General features: G+C 35.0%; 2 protein-coding genes across 6 annotated transcripts in view; one reads left to right on the plus strand and one right to left on the minus strand.

Annotated features, from left to right (window-relative positions):
- The window catches only part of LOC127872759 (uncharacterized), a 116,956-nt gene extending 114,703 nt beyond the window's left edge, over nt 1-2,253 (minus strand). For all 5 annotated transcript variants that reach the window (XM_052416140.1, XM_052416141.1, XM_052416139.1 and 2 more), the window contains exon 1: nt 1,701-2,253. In XM_052416140.1, the coding sequence (XP_052272100.1) occupies nt 1,701-1,993 (293 nt within the window). In that variant the 5' untranslated portion in view covers nt 1,994-2,253. The remainder of the gene's footprint in view (nt 1-1,700) is intronic.
- A 58-nt stretch (nt 2,254-2,311) lies between these two features.
- LOC127872764 (nucleolar and spindle-associated protein 1-like) overlaps nt 2,312-16,826 on the plus strand; it is a 33,944-nt gene continuing 19,429 nt past the window's right edge. Inside the window, exons 1-2 of the mRNA XM_052416147.1 lie at nt 2,312-2,475; nt 14,287-14,337. Coding sequence (XP_052272107.1) covers nt 2,398-2,475; nt 14,287-14,337 — 129 coding nt within the window. The 5' untranslated portion in view covers nt 2,312-2,397. The remainder of the gene's footprint in view (nt 2,476-14,286; nt 14,338-16,826) is intronic.

Below are 16,826 nucleotides of genomic sequence, written 5' to 3' on the forward strand. Positions count from 1 at the left end.
ATTGCTGACCTAGCTGACCTATTAAGAAATGTCTAGTTTTCATATACAGAATAGTTCAAATGTGCAGACATATGTTTAAATATATGAAAATGATGAATGGTTTAATGATCAACTTGTAGTGGAACAAAGCAAATCAGTTTACATGGTACCTACACAAATTAGGAAGAAATTACCCAACTTAACCTCGGAATTAAAAATGAGTTTTTCAATAAAAACCATTTAAGGCATTTTGAATAGGAAAGCAAAGTGACTTGATCACATTATTTCCTTTTTTTAAATTTTATTTTATGTAATTTATAAACATAACTCTAATATTTTTAACAGTCCGAAATAATAATAATATCAAGCTAAGTTTGCCTGCCACTGAATTCTAAGCCAAGCCCTCTCCTTGAGAAAGTGATTGCTCCTGTGGAGGCATTTGACAAACTGTTTTGATTTTGACCCTATTTTCATAGTTTTACCCACATATACTAACGTAGGGAGTACCAGATATGGCCACTCTACCAAATCATTTGCAAACCCTACATAAATATCTGTTTGTTCTGGGTACTGTTTTACTAAGCAACTTACGCAAGTCTTAGACTTACGCACATATTTTAATATAATTCAATGTTATTTATGTGCATGAGGTTTTCATGACGTTGTACATGCAGCATGATTTTTGCGCAATTTTTTTTCCACAACATCGGATCAACACTTATTACATGAGCACTGTTTACTTAAAGCAAGAATTTGTTGACGTTGCGTAAACATTTAATTTCAGTTGTGTGATTCGGATTACACATTTAATTACGCTCATTTAAAAATAAATGTTTTGACAAAATTGTGCATGAATTGCACAGTTTCCACAAGAATTACACCCCGATGCCAACATCAGTTTTCTAAGTAAATGGCCATGATTTCATCCTGGAGGTGTTAAGCGTAGGGCTTAGTGTGATAGGTATAACAAAGCCAACAAACTGCCACAAAACCGCACACGTATGGCAATTATGTCACGCGTTGTCTGCATGATTTCACTGCATTTATTTACTGCCTACGAATATTTTCACTCATTCAAAGTTTTTGCTCTCATTGGCAAAAATTGACTTTTCAACACAACAACGCTCTGCCTTGAGGCGGGCTTAAGTTGTGTAAAGCAATACATGCAATTGACAAACAATCCTAAATCCGCTCTCAAAATTTTGGTAAAGTCGATAACGCTTTGATCTTTAAAAAAGACTTAAGCATAACAGGTGTGCGAATTTTCTTGCACATATACTAACACTCATTCTTGAATGGACACTGCAAGTCTCATGAGGACTGGATAAAAACTTGACATCTGGGGTGTTCACAAGCCTTCACAATAGCCATATGCAGAAATATTATCAGAGATGTTTTTTAAGTGATAGAAACCATTTTTGAAACCTCAGTCAAAATATCTTGTAAGCAAATTTTCTGAGCAAGTGTTATGATGATTGGACTGAAATGCAACTTCTAAAGTGGTCACAATGTTATTGTGTATGAGAGGTAATGAATTACTGAAAACAGGTGACCACCAAAGCTCACCATGAGCATGTTAGGCTAAGATTAGCTACACATATAATGATACGTGTTCTGAAATATCTCAGATGCATTATCTAAAATATAATATTTTATTTTGAATTAAATGTTGATTGTATCAGTATCACCAACAACATTATGCCTTAAATATTCATTCTTACCATCTGTTGATAAGGAAGTTAAGCCACTCTGTAGTCTCTTCTTGCTTAAGTGCTCGCTTCCTATGGAAACGTTCTCTGTGCCACTCCAAGTTCTTCTCCACAACATCACGTAGACGTGTTTTCCAAACAATAAATAATCCAAATATCATTGCAAAAACCCACAGAAACGAGCAGTTCATTGCACCAAGAAACCACGACAAAGCAATTGTGAATGACACAATGATGTACAGACCCATAACCTGATTAACCGCAGCATTAGGGGCAATAGCGCCCTGGTTTTGAACTTTTCCCATTTTAAGAGCTTCAATTATAAGATTTCTTAATTTTAATGTTCTAAGCTGGTGACAGGTGAGTTAACCAGGCGACATAAATTTAAGTATAATAATAAGAAATCTATGACATCATAACCCTACATCTGAACTATCTTCACGCATATTTAACTATTCTACTTTTCCAAAAATCCAGTCTTTCAAGCATCCCACTTGTTAAAAACGTTATTTTACTTTACAAGACACGGCACTGTTGACAACTTTATGTTTTGACAGTTCTAATGCTAAAGGGAAGCTACTCTAGTTGAAATAAATCTCACCAATCAGAATTCCGGTGCGAAATTTGAACAACTTGACGGAAGTTGACATATTTTCGCCGCTGTTTTTAGTTTCAGCTTTTATTATTGTACATAATAGTTCTAATAGCAATGCGAGATTTAGAATCAATGAAATATGCCGAGCTGCGGCAACTGGCAAAGTCCGTAGGCATAAAGGCTAATATGAAGGTATAATTTTATAAGAATGCATTAATTAAATGAAATATGCAACATGATTTCGCGACATACTCCGTTAACAAAACAAAATCAATCACAAAAGCAGGCCGTCAACTGATTCCTTTGTTCCATATTTTATTTTTTTCCTCTATTTTGTTCTGAAAATTTCTTCTCTTTAAAAAAATACTTATAAGAAGTAATGCTGCCTTAAGATATTTTAATTATGTACAGTGTAAACTATGTCCCCTCTTGCAAAGCATCACCATCTTGCAGGAGTGCTGTTGTACACAATTGTGATATCTATATGGACATCTTTGATGAAGAAGATCTATGTGTGGATTAAGTCAGGTCCTGTGGCTTTGTGAGGGTCAAGTGTCCCTAGTAGTCAATATAAATTGCCGCCAAAGTCTTTTGATGATTTTTGCTTTGGCAGACTCTTGGCGAATTATTTCAGCTAGTGTCCCTAGGAGCCTTCTAACTCCCTCAGTTCCAACAGAGAAGTGGATGGTTGGGACTGAGTATGATGGCCTTTATTTTGGACGGTGTCACAGTGCTTGCTCTTTATGACAGAATATTGTTTCTTGCCATGATTGTCTGATGTCAGGTTTTTTACATATGAGTTGTTAGCTTGCTTGCACTTATATTTAGAGCTTTTGCAAAACTTGTTGTATTGCTCTTTGTCATGGGAGTTGTTGGATTTGCAGGCTTAATATGTCTGTATGCACGTTTTTTTTCTGGTTGGATTTTTATGACCCCGGTAGGGTGGCATATAGCAGTTGAACTTTCCGTCAGTCAGTATGTGTGTATGTCAGTCTGTCCGTCCATCCGAAAAAAACACTTTAACGTTGGCCATAACTTTTGCATTATTGAAGATAGAAACTTGATATTTGGCATGCATGTGCATCTCACGGAGCTGCACATTTTGAGTGGTGAAAGGTGAAGGTCATCCTTCAAGGTAAATTGTCTAATATATAGCGTCTGTCTGTCCGTCCAAAAACTTTAACATTGGCCATAACTTTTTCACTATTGAAGATAGCAACTTGATATTTGGCATGCATGTGTATCTCATGGAGCTGAACATTTTGAGTGGTGGTAGTTCAAGGTCATCCTTCAAGGTCATAATTTTTTTTTTTTAATTCAAAGCGGCGTTCTCATGAAGCTGCACATTTTGAGTGGTGGAAGGTCAAGGCCATCCTTCAAGGTCAATAGTATTTTTATTTCAAAGCGGCTTAATAGGGGGCATTGTGTTTCTGACGAACACATCTCTTGTTTTTATATATTTTTATTTACCCAAGATTGGTAGTTCTTCTTGAATGCTCTGAGCTTTTATAAGTACATAGTTACGTACAGCTCAGAGTTCTTCTTGTTAACCCATTTTTTCATGTCAAAAAATTATGTCTCACGTATGTCTATAAAATCGAGTTCAATCAACCTAATACATCGTTACAAACACAATACCTGTTATTACCGATATCAATTTGCACTGAATTGTGGAGAAATACTCAAAACAAAAACTTTATACAAAAACCGTTATCAAACCGAAAGGCGAAGTTTTGAATTGCCGCTTCAATCTATCTTACGGATGTTCCAGAGATAGTCTGTATATTACGATTGGTAGATTAGACACGAGATCTCGCAGAGGATTCCAGAGATAGCAGGGGTGGCGAAATCTCAAAAAAGTATACTTGTCCACAGACAACCATTTAAGAAATTTAACTTGTCCGATGCTGAAATACACTTGTCCGTTATTGTTTATATAAACTATAAACGCATTTATTGATTAATGTTCAGGCTTGGCGAAATTGCCGGTCCGCCGGTCCTGACCGGCGGATTTCCATTTGGTCCAACAGGTTTAACCAGAATGTCGGTCACGGCGACCGGCGGCAAAATGTGAAATGAATGCAAACAAATCATATTTGTTTCAAAGTTGAAAACTCGAAGAGCAAACACCTTTCTACATCATTGTTTTGATGTTTGCAATAAGTTTGTTACGTACAATTAGCAAATCTGACTGGTTACACAACACCTACTTCAAACTCAGTTGCAATATCGGCAATTGCGTTCTAACAAAAAAGATCTTGATAGCTTTGACATATTTTTCCAGTAGATAAGGTCATGAAAAAATGCATTTTTTATGTAACATGGCTTTAAAAAGGTTGTTTATTAAATATAAACAATGTTCTAGTGATATCTTAATAACATGCACTCGCCATTGGACTCCAAAAATGTTATCATTTTACATTGTACAAGTTAGTGTCCGTTAACCGCAATTTTATTTTCAATACTTCTTGTTACTTTAGTTTACGTTGTTTTAATGGCTAAATGGATATAATTGGTCAGTTAAGTATAGTTTAACCAATAAGATGCCATGATACATATTTCGTTGGATGATCATCATCCAATATGTCGTTTTTATGTTGTTTTTTTCGGTCCGGCTAAATTTTCTCCGGACCGGCACATTTTCTAAAATGCCTGTCCGGATGACCGGCATATTTTTTTCCAATTTCGCCAAGCCTGATGTTAAATAATGTGGAATTAATTAAAATGAGTAGTATTTGCTTGTTTTAGTTATAGTTGTATTTCCATGGTACATTAATTATAGCAGTATATTATAAACAATATTATGACTTTTTCAAACTTTAAATCTTGCAAAGCTAGTGTTATTATTATTCTGCTCTGTTGAGGAAGATTTTCTTTAAAACGTTCCATCTTTACCGTTAAAGTTGTCTGTCATTGTGTGCACTCCGGTCTTACTGACAATAACATAGTGAAGTCACCATCTATGTATAGAATGGTCGTCTGTAATAAGGTAGACCGTGTTTCGATCATATTAGTTTGATACTTTTATTTCCATCTGATTGTCAATTTGTCAACAAACGATCTTTGTGACAATAACTTAGTGACGTCACCAGCATGTCTGATTGTAAAATAAATAAAAAAACAGTATGTGCACTGTCTAACAGTCAGGCAGAATGTTGAAAATGCAGCATGCTCCCGGTCTCTTATAGAATAAGGGAGATCACTGCGCAGGAGAGTGCCCGTATTTTAGCTTCATTGCTCCGCAAATTGCACTGACAATGTAACCGCGTGTCAACATCCGGTTTTGTAAAAATTAATTACGGCTTTAATTCAATGTATTTTTTTGTATTCCTCGACCCGGCTGGTTGTCCATGGACAAGTTAATTGAAAAAGATCAGTTGCCCAGACAAGCAAATGTACGACTCGGGCAACTCGGACATTTGATTTTGCCACCCCTGGATAGTCTAGCGTATTTTCGAATTAGGATTGGCTTTGTCCATTGCAAAAACATATACATTTAATAGAACTGTTGACGTGTTTGAAACTTTGGATTAATATCAATATTATGCGAGCATAAAATATCATGTAAGTTGTTTTTATTTGCCCATAATGGATATATTTACGATCTATTTGTGTTTATTTATGCCAGAAAATAGTTTATGTGGCTAATATTTCTGATTAAACTTCCGCCCGGATTCTGGGCGGCGAGTTTCTATGGAAAATCAGGTTGTCATTTGCAACTCCCAGCAACCCGGAGGGTAAATAGCTGGGCGTTGTATTATTGCAATCACCAAGATTAGATGAATCTAGCTGGTGTCATTTTGGATGGTAAATTGCTATTAATGGCTGTCATTCATAATTCCTTGAAATTGGACCAGTGGGAGTCCATGTGTCAGTGTGTTGTCTTGTTAAATTTGGTAGTAAATTCAGATGAGAATTTATTGGCAGTTTGTTTGAGACATTCTATATTGGCTTGTTTTGTGGCTGATCAGGGCCCTCGATTTGCACTTTTTTTGTCCGTTAATGTTTATAATCATTATAAACGCATTTATTGATTAATGTAAAACAATGTGGAATATACCAAAATGAGTATGATTTGCTAGTTTTTTTTGTAGTTGTATTACTATAGTACATTCATTATAGCAGTATATTATAAAAAATATAAAGACTTTCTAAAATATCTTGCAAAGCTAGTGTTATTAAAACGTGTGTTGAACATAAGTACATTGTAATCTTAACAAATTAAACTAGTTCAATATGTCGACCTCATCAGACTGAGGCTCTGCGCCGCTACTGGTAGCAATTTGATTATCATCAACTGGTAACAATTGAAAATCTGTGAGCCAAGTTTCTTGAAAAGTTCTGGTGCGTTTAAAAGATTATATTTTTTATCCTAATCTTTCTTAGTTTTTTTGGGAGGTGGACTGCTCAAAGCTTCGGGTTTCTGCTCCGTTGTTGAAGATTTAAAAAACTAAATGTTCCATTTTTACCATTAAAGTCGTCTTAAATAACAAGGTAGACCGTGTTTTGATTATCTTACTTTGATACTTTTTATTTCCGTCTGATTTTTAAAATGAAGAAACCAGTCTGTACACTGTCTAACAGTCGGGCCGAATGTTTAAAATGCGGCACGCTCCTCGTCTCTTATAGAATAAGGGAGATCACTGCGCAGGAGAGTGCCCGTATTTTAGCTTGAATGCTCCGCAAATAGCTCTGACAATGTAATCGCATGTCAACATCCGGTTTTGTAAAACTTAATTACGGCTTTAATACAATGTATTTTGTTGTATACCTGGACCTGACTTTTAAAAACAGGGCCCTCACACTACTTTGGGGGAAGGGGTCAGCAGCCCTTAGGAGGGGGAATTTTCGCGGCGTTTCCCTTTTAGGGGGATTTTGTTACTTACTCTCTCATTATTTCATTTCTATATGTTTGCACTATATTCATTGCACTTTTCATAATTTAGTATGTTTGAAAAGATTAAAGTGAAATAGAATTGAGATATAATAATCATGAGACACATCTTTCTATTAAAAAAAAAAAAAAAAAAAAATTTTTTTTTTATTTTTTTTAGGGGGAATTTTTCCACCCAAAAGGGGAAAAAAGTATACTTTTCAGGTGGGGGACTGCCGCCGAAAATCGGCGGCAGATTTGATAGATTGAGGGCCCTGAAAAAACTTGTTGTCCACGGACAACTTAATTGAAAAAAATCAGTTGCCCAGACAAGCCAATGTACGACTCAGGCAACTCGGACATTTGATTTCGCCACCCCTGTAGATTTAGGGTAGTTAAGATGTGATTCTTTGATCTTAAGGCACATTTCTTCCATGTATACTTGGCCTGTGCAGGCTGGTGGTAGACTGAGCCAATTATATACGTGTGACTACCGGCCTTTCAAAAAAGGCTGCACAGACCTCATTGTTGGTTGTGATGTTGCTTTCAGTACCAATGATGCTGTCCTTTGCCGCAACCATGCCCCCTCCATGGTGGCTGTACGTTCTATCCGTTTTAGATATGAAGTGATATCCAGGGATTATTTCCCTTTCATAGATACCCTGGTGCAGCCATGTTTCACTGCCAATTACTGTCAGGTTTTACTTCCTTCAGGAGTAGCCAGAATTCAGTTTTCTTAGTTTGCATACTTAGTAATTTGATGACAAGAATGCTGTGGAGGGAGTGCAGGTACCTGATTCTGCCTTTGGTGGAATTCCTTACTTGCGAAGACGTATGCCATGGTGAACCAGGATGAGGAGCTGCTTTGCATGCTGTTTAGGGGCGATCAATACTTTTAGATAGTATGCTGTACGAGTTTTCTGTGGCAATTGAAGAAGAAAGGGATTCTGTTTGTGTTGATTCAAATAGTATGGTGGTCTTGGTGGAGAAGTTTGGAAACTTGCAGCTACCTGGTTGTGTTTCTAAGTGAAATAGACTACGCGACTCGTGATTTTTGCCGCGATTCACGCATCACCGCAATCGATGCATCGTGACAAATCGCGGTGTTTCCGAGCGACAAGAAAATTTGGGTGATGTCTCGGCGACCGTCGCGCGATGTATCTCGCTGTTGCGCAATCAGCGCGAATCAGCGCAAATCATCGCGAACCGCCGTGACTCCCCCTTTTTCGCAATTTGCATTGACGGTAACACTTACATGTACATTTACATGTAACATATATATGTACACTAGCATTATATATTGCAATAATAAAGCTTTTGTTGTTGTTGTATACAATGGACGTATTAGCTAAAATACTCCCGTTAAGACATGAAGTCATGTCGGAAGCTTTAACGGCTGAAAATTGATATAACAGCGCACAATAATTATTGAACATAACATATAAACATTATTTTACTAATTGCATTAGAAGATTGTTTATAAAAACTTACAAGTAATGATATTCCAGGCCTGAAAACACTACCACTGTTCAAATTCCATATTGTTGCCATAAAGCACTGTGTAAATTGAAAGTTGCATAGTGTTACGTCATTGGTCGGTTATAAATACCTGTTTCTTTATACATAGTATTTGATTTAGACGAAACTAATAATTTGGTAATTTACGTGGAATGCGAGATTAGTTTTCCATTTTAACTTTGATCTTGGCGTGTGTGTTTATTGACGTTATTAATTATGTTAGACTTACTTTGTATATCATTAAGAATTATAATGTGTTGCTCTTTTGTTATCAGTTTTTAGCAAAAGATTCGCGCCTTAAGAAACGGAAAATTGTTAAAGTGACACTTGCATTTGAAAGTTTCATGTAGATTACGTTTAATTATTTGGACTAAATTATGCTATAATTATTTATTTTCTGTTTCAGGCTCCAATGCAGATAACTCATGTTACTCGCGTTACTTTCCGAGCGTTGTACATACATTCACAATGTTTGATTTGCCGGAAATACATTACTGTTCTATTTTTTATTACATGTTAACATGGCATTGTGTAATATAATATGTTGTTGATGTTATTACATCATTGCCTATATATTAAAGCCATTAAACATTGTGTTTGTTGTGCTGAAAAAAGGCGTATATCAACGTAACACTTAGCGTTTGCATAGTTCAATAAAGTTGTTGATGAATCGATGTACATGCATTTCTCTGTGTTTTCACACCTTGAAAAAAATCTCAACATTTGATACTTTCTTGTGTACTCTCCAGCGTGTGATAGTGTTTGTTCTAGCGTCTAATTGGCACTCTTTGTACTTGTACAAACTGAGAAAAGATGTGACAATCAGAGGAACAACAGAATGGTGCTGCCAATTAAGTGCGAGAATAGATCAAAGGGCATTGACAAAAAATAACAATATGCACATATTTTTCGGCGTTTACTCAAATGGTCTCTCACAACAAAAAAACTATATAAGTCAAGGTATTCTGTTTTACTTCTATCATTTAAGTGTTTGCAAGTATCGTGTCTGACTGGAATATCATACGTTATATTTTTGTAAGTGTGTATTTTGCGTGATAAAAATTCACAAATTAAAGTGTAGTGAACATTTGTGCATATTGGATTTAGTGTACACTGTGTTACAATGGCGTTGCGGACACTGACACGTCAGGTGACCCACTTCGTAGTAAGGTTTCATTGTGGTGAAACCTTAATGACACGGTCAAGAGGGCAGATCAGGACTGAAGGCACAGTATTGATTTTTTTTCAATCCAACCAAACGCATTTCTGTTGAAAATAAATCGAAACTACTTGTGGGTATGCACAATTTTGCCAAATATTTATGAATTTATATAAAATGCTCAAAAAAACTTAAATATACATATGTTTCACTATATAAATTGCAATAAAATTTTAGAACATGTGTCGCAAATGCGAAATAAGCCAGATATTTAATTGTTTTTCTCTGTCCGGGATATTGTGTATGTTGATCCTGCATTAACAAATATACACAACGGTTGTGATAGACACCTATAAGCACTATTAAATAGTCATAACATTGTTATTAGTCTTCTTCAAAGCCGTTAAGTTTATAATCAAGTCAACAAATTTATCGCGAATTATCGCATACAGTATGAATTGTTCGTTAGTCACAATATTTTCCCTTGAGTAATAGATGTTTCAGTTTTTTAATTAAAAGCAACTTTGTAATCAAAGTCGGCATAATTATCGCTAATAAGCACGTAGGAATTATCCGTTTAAGAAATTTTTTCTCTGAACTGTTTGCATCTAAAAGAGTAACAAATGAGTAATGAGGGTGTTATTTATTGAGAATTATATAAAACGTTTATGTGTCAAAGTTGTCTATAGTAGTAGCTTTTTTTTACTCATTTTATTGAAAAGTATACCGGACTTTATTTGGCGCTTGAAATGTTTTTAAATCGTGTAAATTATACGTATTTCTTCACGAGTGTTAATTTATTGTGTGTTGTCATTGTGTGCGTGTTGTGGTAAGGCTTCCTATCGTATAACATTAAATGTCGTCAAGAGAGCACACACACAATATCTTTGAACAACGTTATTCTTAATTATATTATTATGTATATAATATTTTATTATATATTATTAATTTCCTCTTAAACTAATTTTTTGCAATGTTTAAATATAAGAAGTGGAAAGAAAAAAAGCGCTAATCAGACCGGGTATCCAAGTGTCAATGGTCATTCACAGTTTGCGGCATCTGTTTTGATAACGGATTAGTAGAACGCCCACATATGGTGTAAAATGATACGTATTGGCACCTATTGATAATTATTGACCTATAATTAATGACCTACGATAATTACCTTACGATTTTAAAATCGTTTCTTAGCTTATAACGATATAAATCTAGCTACATTAAATTCGGAAGACTTAAACCGAAACAAATTAACATGCTTTATTCAATGTAATATTATTAAAAATTATAACTGATTGTCTACATAATTAAGCATTTTATTAGCATTATATATATATATTAATGTTTATAATGTCTCAATAAGGTGTGAACAACTCGCGAGTTACTGTTTATTTCATGTATTTCCTATCAGAGCAGTACGTGAAAGAAACATAAATGAAGTAATCCAGACGATTTATTTATATGCTAACGCAGTGTAATTAAAATATATATATTCACTTTCATTTTTACCCGTAATCAGAAAGTCCCCGGGAAACACGTTTTTGACATGAAGGCGTATGACGCAATAACACGTTTTTTGCTAAGATCGTATTGCATTCAATCTAAATTTAAATTCGCTCGTCCAATGAAAGCTGTGTCCCACTTTATGCGCTGTACTCTTTACACTTCTGAATCAAAGCACTGAAAGTACTGGTGGATTATTGACATGAAATCTCACAACGTGGCCCTGATTCAAAAGGAAACTAAGTTCATTTAGAAAAACATTCAAGTTTCTGAACCCTGTCTTCGCCACTGCGATGTTTAGTGTGTTACTAGTCTCGGACCAGCTGGTGAAGAACACGTATTTTACTTACGCGCGTTTGCGTGCTGCTGCATACACAGAAGAGGCTTTTGTGGCACGCTCATGTAAATCTTTATTTTGATTTGACCATGTGAGCTAGTTTTTGACCCCACAAGACCAAGATTCGAACTAGTTCAAAGTATCATATGAGGCAAATTGACCAAGTATCATGAAGATTGGATCAAACTTGTGGCATTTACAGTGGGTTATAATATTTTTTAAGATTTGACTCTTAGGCCTAGTTTTTTTTTTACCTCATATAACACAGATTTCATAGACAAACATTTTGACCAAGTTTCATAAAGATTGGATTAAAATTGTGCCTCTGTGGTTGTTAGGATTTTCTAAGATTTGACCCGGTGACCGTTAGATAGACTGAACGTTAAAAAATAATTGGGTTTGTCATTTTGTTACTACATATCCTCAAAAAGAAAAGCTTAGCAAGACATTGTGTACATGTTAACCCCGCACTATTTGACAACCTATTCACCGTTAAATAACGGAAATAGCCGATATGATCGGCTATTTCCGTGCATTTTCATATCGGCTATTTCCGTGCATTTTCAATGCGCATGTACTAACATTTTCACAACAATAGGAAAGTATTAAAAAGAGATATACAAACAAAATATCGCCTGTGTGAATCGATTATAGTTCATTCGGATACTTTTTCTCGGTAACGGCTTTTATCGTCAAATTGCGTTAACAGAGAGTTAGTTCTGCGGCGTAGACAGAAGTGCTCCGAAGTTTGCAGTAATATGCAAATTAGGCTGAAGATTGGCTACTGTGTATTATTGCCGCTTTGCGTCAATAATCCAAAAATGGCGTAGTCATATGGTTGTTTTAATGAAATTCTCAAACATATTTACCGACATATTTTTTTTTTATGTTGGATAATTGGATAATAGTGAACATTACAAGCGCTATGTACATGTATAAAGTTATCGATACGATTCGGTTTCTATGCATGAATTGGCGAGTCATCGTTGTCACTGCGATCACGGCGGATTGCGGCGAATCGCAGCGAATCACCACAACATTGAGGGGATTTAGCGCGAAGATTATCTTGCTCTCGCGCGACGTCGGAGTGACGTCACGTGAAATCGCGGTGATTTTCCACCCAAAAAGCAAAATGCCCGCCTTGACTTCGCAAATTAGGCAAAAATCACGGGTCGCGTAGTGTACTATTTTAGTTTCTCAGGCATGTCCTGTTCAAGTCAGACTAAAAGCACCCAGATCCTGTGCACTAAAATGGTCTGGGAAAAGCCCTGTTCATAACAAACATTCATGTATGAACAAAAAAACTTATTGATAGTGTCAACTGTTATGAATGAATGTAGAAAACAACCCAACAATTCAATAACTTAAGTGAGAATATTATTGTTTAAACAATAAGCAGTGTTAGGTCAAAATGTACAGTATGTCCCCCCCCCCCCCCCCCCCCCCCCCCCATGTAATATAACTGTGCAGGCTTAAGTTTCGGTATGACTTAAGGGAACTGATCAAAGCACTGTTGTGAATTTAACTACACCATTTATCTCCCATTTAAATAGTATGGTATGGTCATGAAGGCAGTTATAGAGATATTAATGTGCATTTTTGTTTAAATGTCAACATTAGGTGTTTAAAGGAAATGCTATTGGATTTTTTTAACTTATTTCCCGGCTAGTTTATTTCATTCAAAGAAGACCTTGACATTTCTTCTTTTGTCCCGTGGAACTAACAGATTTCTATAAGTTGTCCTGGCCTTTATTTTGTCTTGTATAATCGGAATACTGTTAATGGCGACCTTGGAATGTAAAGCAGTGAAGTATCCTCCGTTGTGACTGCAGTTGCCAATCTTACAAAGGTGTTTTTTATTGGTTTGTTTTTAATATTATTTGGATGTCATTTTTTATAACACCTTGTATGATGATAGATTATTGAATAAACATTAAAAAAAAATCATGTAATTTAATTTTTTGATTATATTTAAATAAATTTATTATGCTTTTAATAAGATATTCTACAGAAAAGTGTACTATAAACTTTACAGATCTTCACCTATTCGTTTCTGCAGAAAAAGAATTTAATTGGTAATAAAATTATCCTTGTCAAATGTCTTACTGAATTGTTAGAGTTGCCCTGTTTTTAGCCTGAACAGTTATAAAATCAGTGATTTTTTAGCCCAAAATTACAGCCTCTTACAGGCTGTTTCCCAATTGCAAAAAGTAAAAAAGGCTGTTTCACAAATGCAAAAAGTAGCATTTTTTTCAAAAATTTGACCAAAATTTCCCCAAAAATATGCCAAACTTTTCCAATAAAATCAGTAATTGGTTTATTGAGTTTATAATACAGCAATTTAATTCCCTAGCACTTTCAAGAATAAATTTTAGAAAGCATGCCTTTATAAACAATTGGTATACTGTAATTTATAATATTTATTTTTTCCAATTGCCTGTTATCGCATTTTTTTCCCAATTAAAAAAGCACAGGCTGTAAAATATAAGGCGAAAAAAATCACTGTTAATGTATGGCACTTTATATAGTACAATGTTTTGTAACAGTCATGTTTAACTTATCTTGAAGATGGAGCTCATTATTTGACAAATCATGTGTTTATTTGTTTCCTTTTAGCAAGAAAAACTGATTGCACTGTTAAAGAAGTACTACTCTGCAAATGAAAATGTAAGTAATATGCCTAGAGCAAGGTATCATATAATAAAAAAGTAATTAATAAACAATATTTCAATGGGGTTTTTAACCTTAAACTAAACAAGTAATATGAGCCTGGGTTTTCCGTCCAGCACTTTTTGGTTACATCATAACTAGCTTCATGTCCAACATTTTGTGAATTTTAAGATGGTGTGTTTACCACAAATACATGTAGTTAGTTCAGCGCTGAATTTGTGTTAAGTCCTACGATTTAATAAATCGAAGAAAAAAAATATGTTAAGGCATTTTTCAAAAACAGAAAATTATATTGGTTTAAAGTCAATGATGTAACAGATTGGACACCACTTAGCAAACATGATTTGTATACGAAATTTTAAAATATTCTCGTTGAAATAAACGACATTGATTCGTCATCACAGTGTTTCGACCTCATCGTTGTTTGTATCATAACATATGTAGACGCTACACTAGTTATGTAAAAACAGTTTGAGATCTGAATTCAAGATGTAGCATATTGGATACGAACTGTTACATCACCATTCCCCCCAAAAAAATGATTGTCTGACTGAAAACTGTATAGGTTTGTGCCTTTTTAAGTTTTATATCCAAGAAATAACCTTTATTGATTATATTGCAATAAAGGTAAGTAGCCCAAGTTTTTTTTGTAGAGTGATGGAAACAGGAACTCATGGGCACTATAAAAGGTATACTTCTGTCCAGAATCCGCATGTATTTGTTACAAATTTTTGTACTAACAGGGTAGAACTTGGTAGTTTTATGATATTTATCAACAAGTTTTATGTTAATCTTATATGGCCACAACATTTTCAAATACATTCATTAAATTTATATTTTACATGTTTTTTGGGGACGTAACTAAAAAGTGCTGGACGGAAAAACCAGACTCATATATGGCATATTAATATTTGGATGTATAAGATGACAACACTGTAAAATGTTAAGTTTTAGATTCTATGACACCATACTTTTGCATATTTTTTTTTTGGACAAAGGGAAGCTTTCTGGCCAATTACCTCGCACCCTTTTGCCCAAAAAAACACAATTCAGTGGTGTTCTTTTTATGCCCCCAGAACATAGGTTCTGGGGGCATATTAAAATCGCACCGTCCGTTAGTTGGTTAGTTAGTCCATCTGTCCAGATTAGTTTCCACTCAATAACTTGAGCAATTGTCATCAGATCAGCGTTCGACACTAACGGGAGTCCGGGAGTTCGAGACACCTTAAAATGAGACTCAGACTCCTTGTTTTTGCGTCAGGGGAGTCTGTTGGACTCCTTTAAAATCATCTTTGAATTTAAAAAAAAATCAGTTGATTTCCTTGTTTGTTTCGCAAGATCAGAATGTATCAAATTTTGTGGATCCGAAAAATGTGCCACAAATCATTCTGCTTGAAGACATGGACAAAAAAAAAAGAATCCGAAAGTATTTTGGTTCCCTGTCACTGTCCGTGCATGTAGTAATAAGGGAACATGCAAACTATGAAACGATCGTGGCCTTTTTTTTCACTGATATTTTTGCTGTAGTAAATGAGCTTCGCCATACAGTTTCTCATTACTATCAAAATCATCACAATATCCAAATTTGTGTACACATTGTACGTGTTATGGCTCCAAGGTACTGAAGATCGGACCGGCTGTGAATCATTTGAGCGTGAATGACCCGTGTCACTATCAATAGATGATTTCAGTCGTTTATTGCAGTTTGTAGGCATTGTCATACCAACCACACTAATCGGTTCCTATGGTGTACTCCTCCACGATAAATCGTGGCAAGTTACTTAAGAGACTGATGATTGCAACAAGGTGTAATCCTCTTGGAAATTGTGCTTTGCATTCAAAATATTGTCTAAACATGTTTTCATGTTGTAAAAACCCAATGATGAAATTACAATAAAAATATAATTATATTGCGTTTCCCAATTTCCACGTTCTTGAAAATATTATAAAGGATATATATAAAGCAATGAGAAATATAGGGTTGTTACAACCTTACGATGTGATTTAGTAACTATCACACTAGTCTAACAAAACAGAAGGCTCTGATAATGTTTTTTAACCCTAATGTCAAGGTTAAACAAGCAATCATAATGCACAATAGAAAATAGTATTTGTTGAAATCTTACAATGATTAAGTAAATTTTTAACTTAAATATTACTGGAATGCGTTAAATATTTTGCAATGTGATAAAACAAATATTGAACAGCAGTCACTTACAACTTCGATCTAAAAACAAACATGCAATACAAATTTAACATTTCATGGATTGACATTGTGTAAATGGCCAAAAATATGATAGATAAAAGTGTCTTAATTGTTGGTCTCCTTGAAATCTGTCCGGACTCCTAAATTTCAAAAGTTAGGAGTCCTTGGACTCCTTACTCAGATAAGTTAATGTCGAACACTGCAGATCTTCACCAAACTTCATGAAAATGTGTAAGGCAATAACATCTAGGTCAAGTTCGATAATCGGTCAAATTGACCC

This window comes from Dreissena polymorpha, chromosome 3 (genome assembly GCF_020536995.1).
Source record: "Dreissena polymorpha isolate Duluth1 chromosome 3, UMN_Dpol_1.0, whole genome shotgun sequence".
NCBI classification, from domain to species: Eukaryota; Metazoa; Mollusca; class Bivalvia; order Myida; family Dreissenidae; genus Dreissena; species Dreissena polymorpha.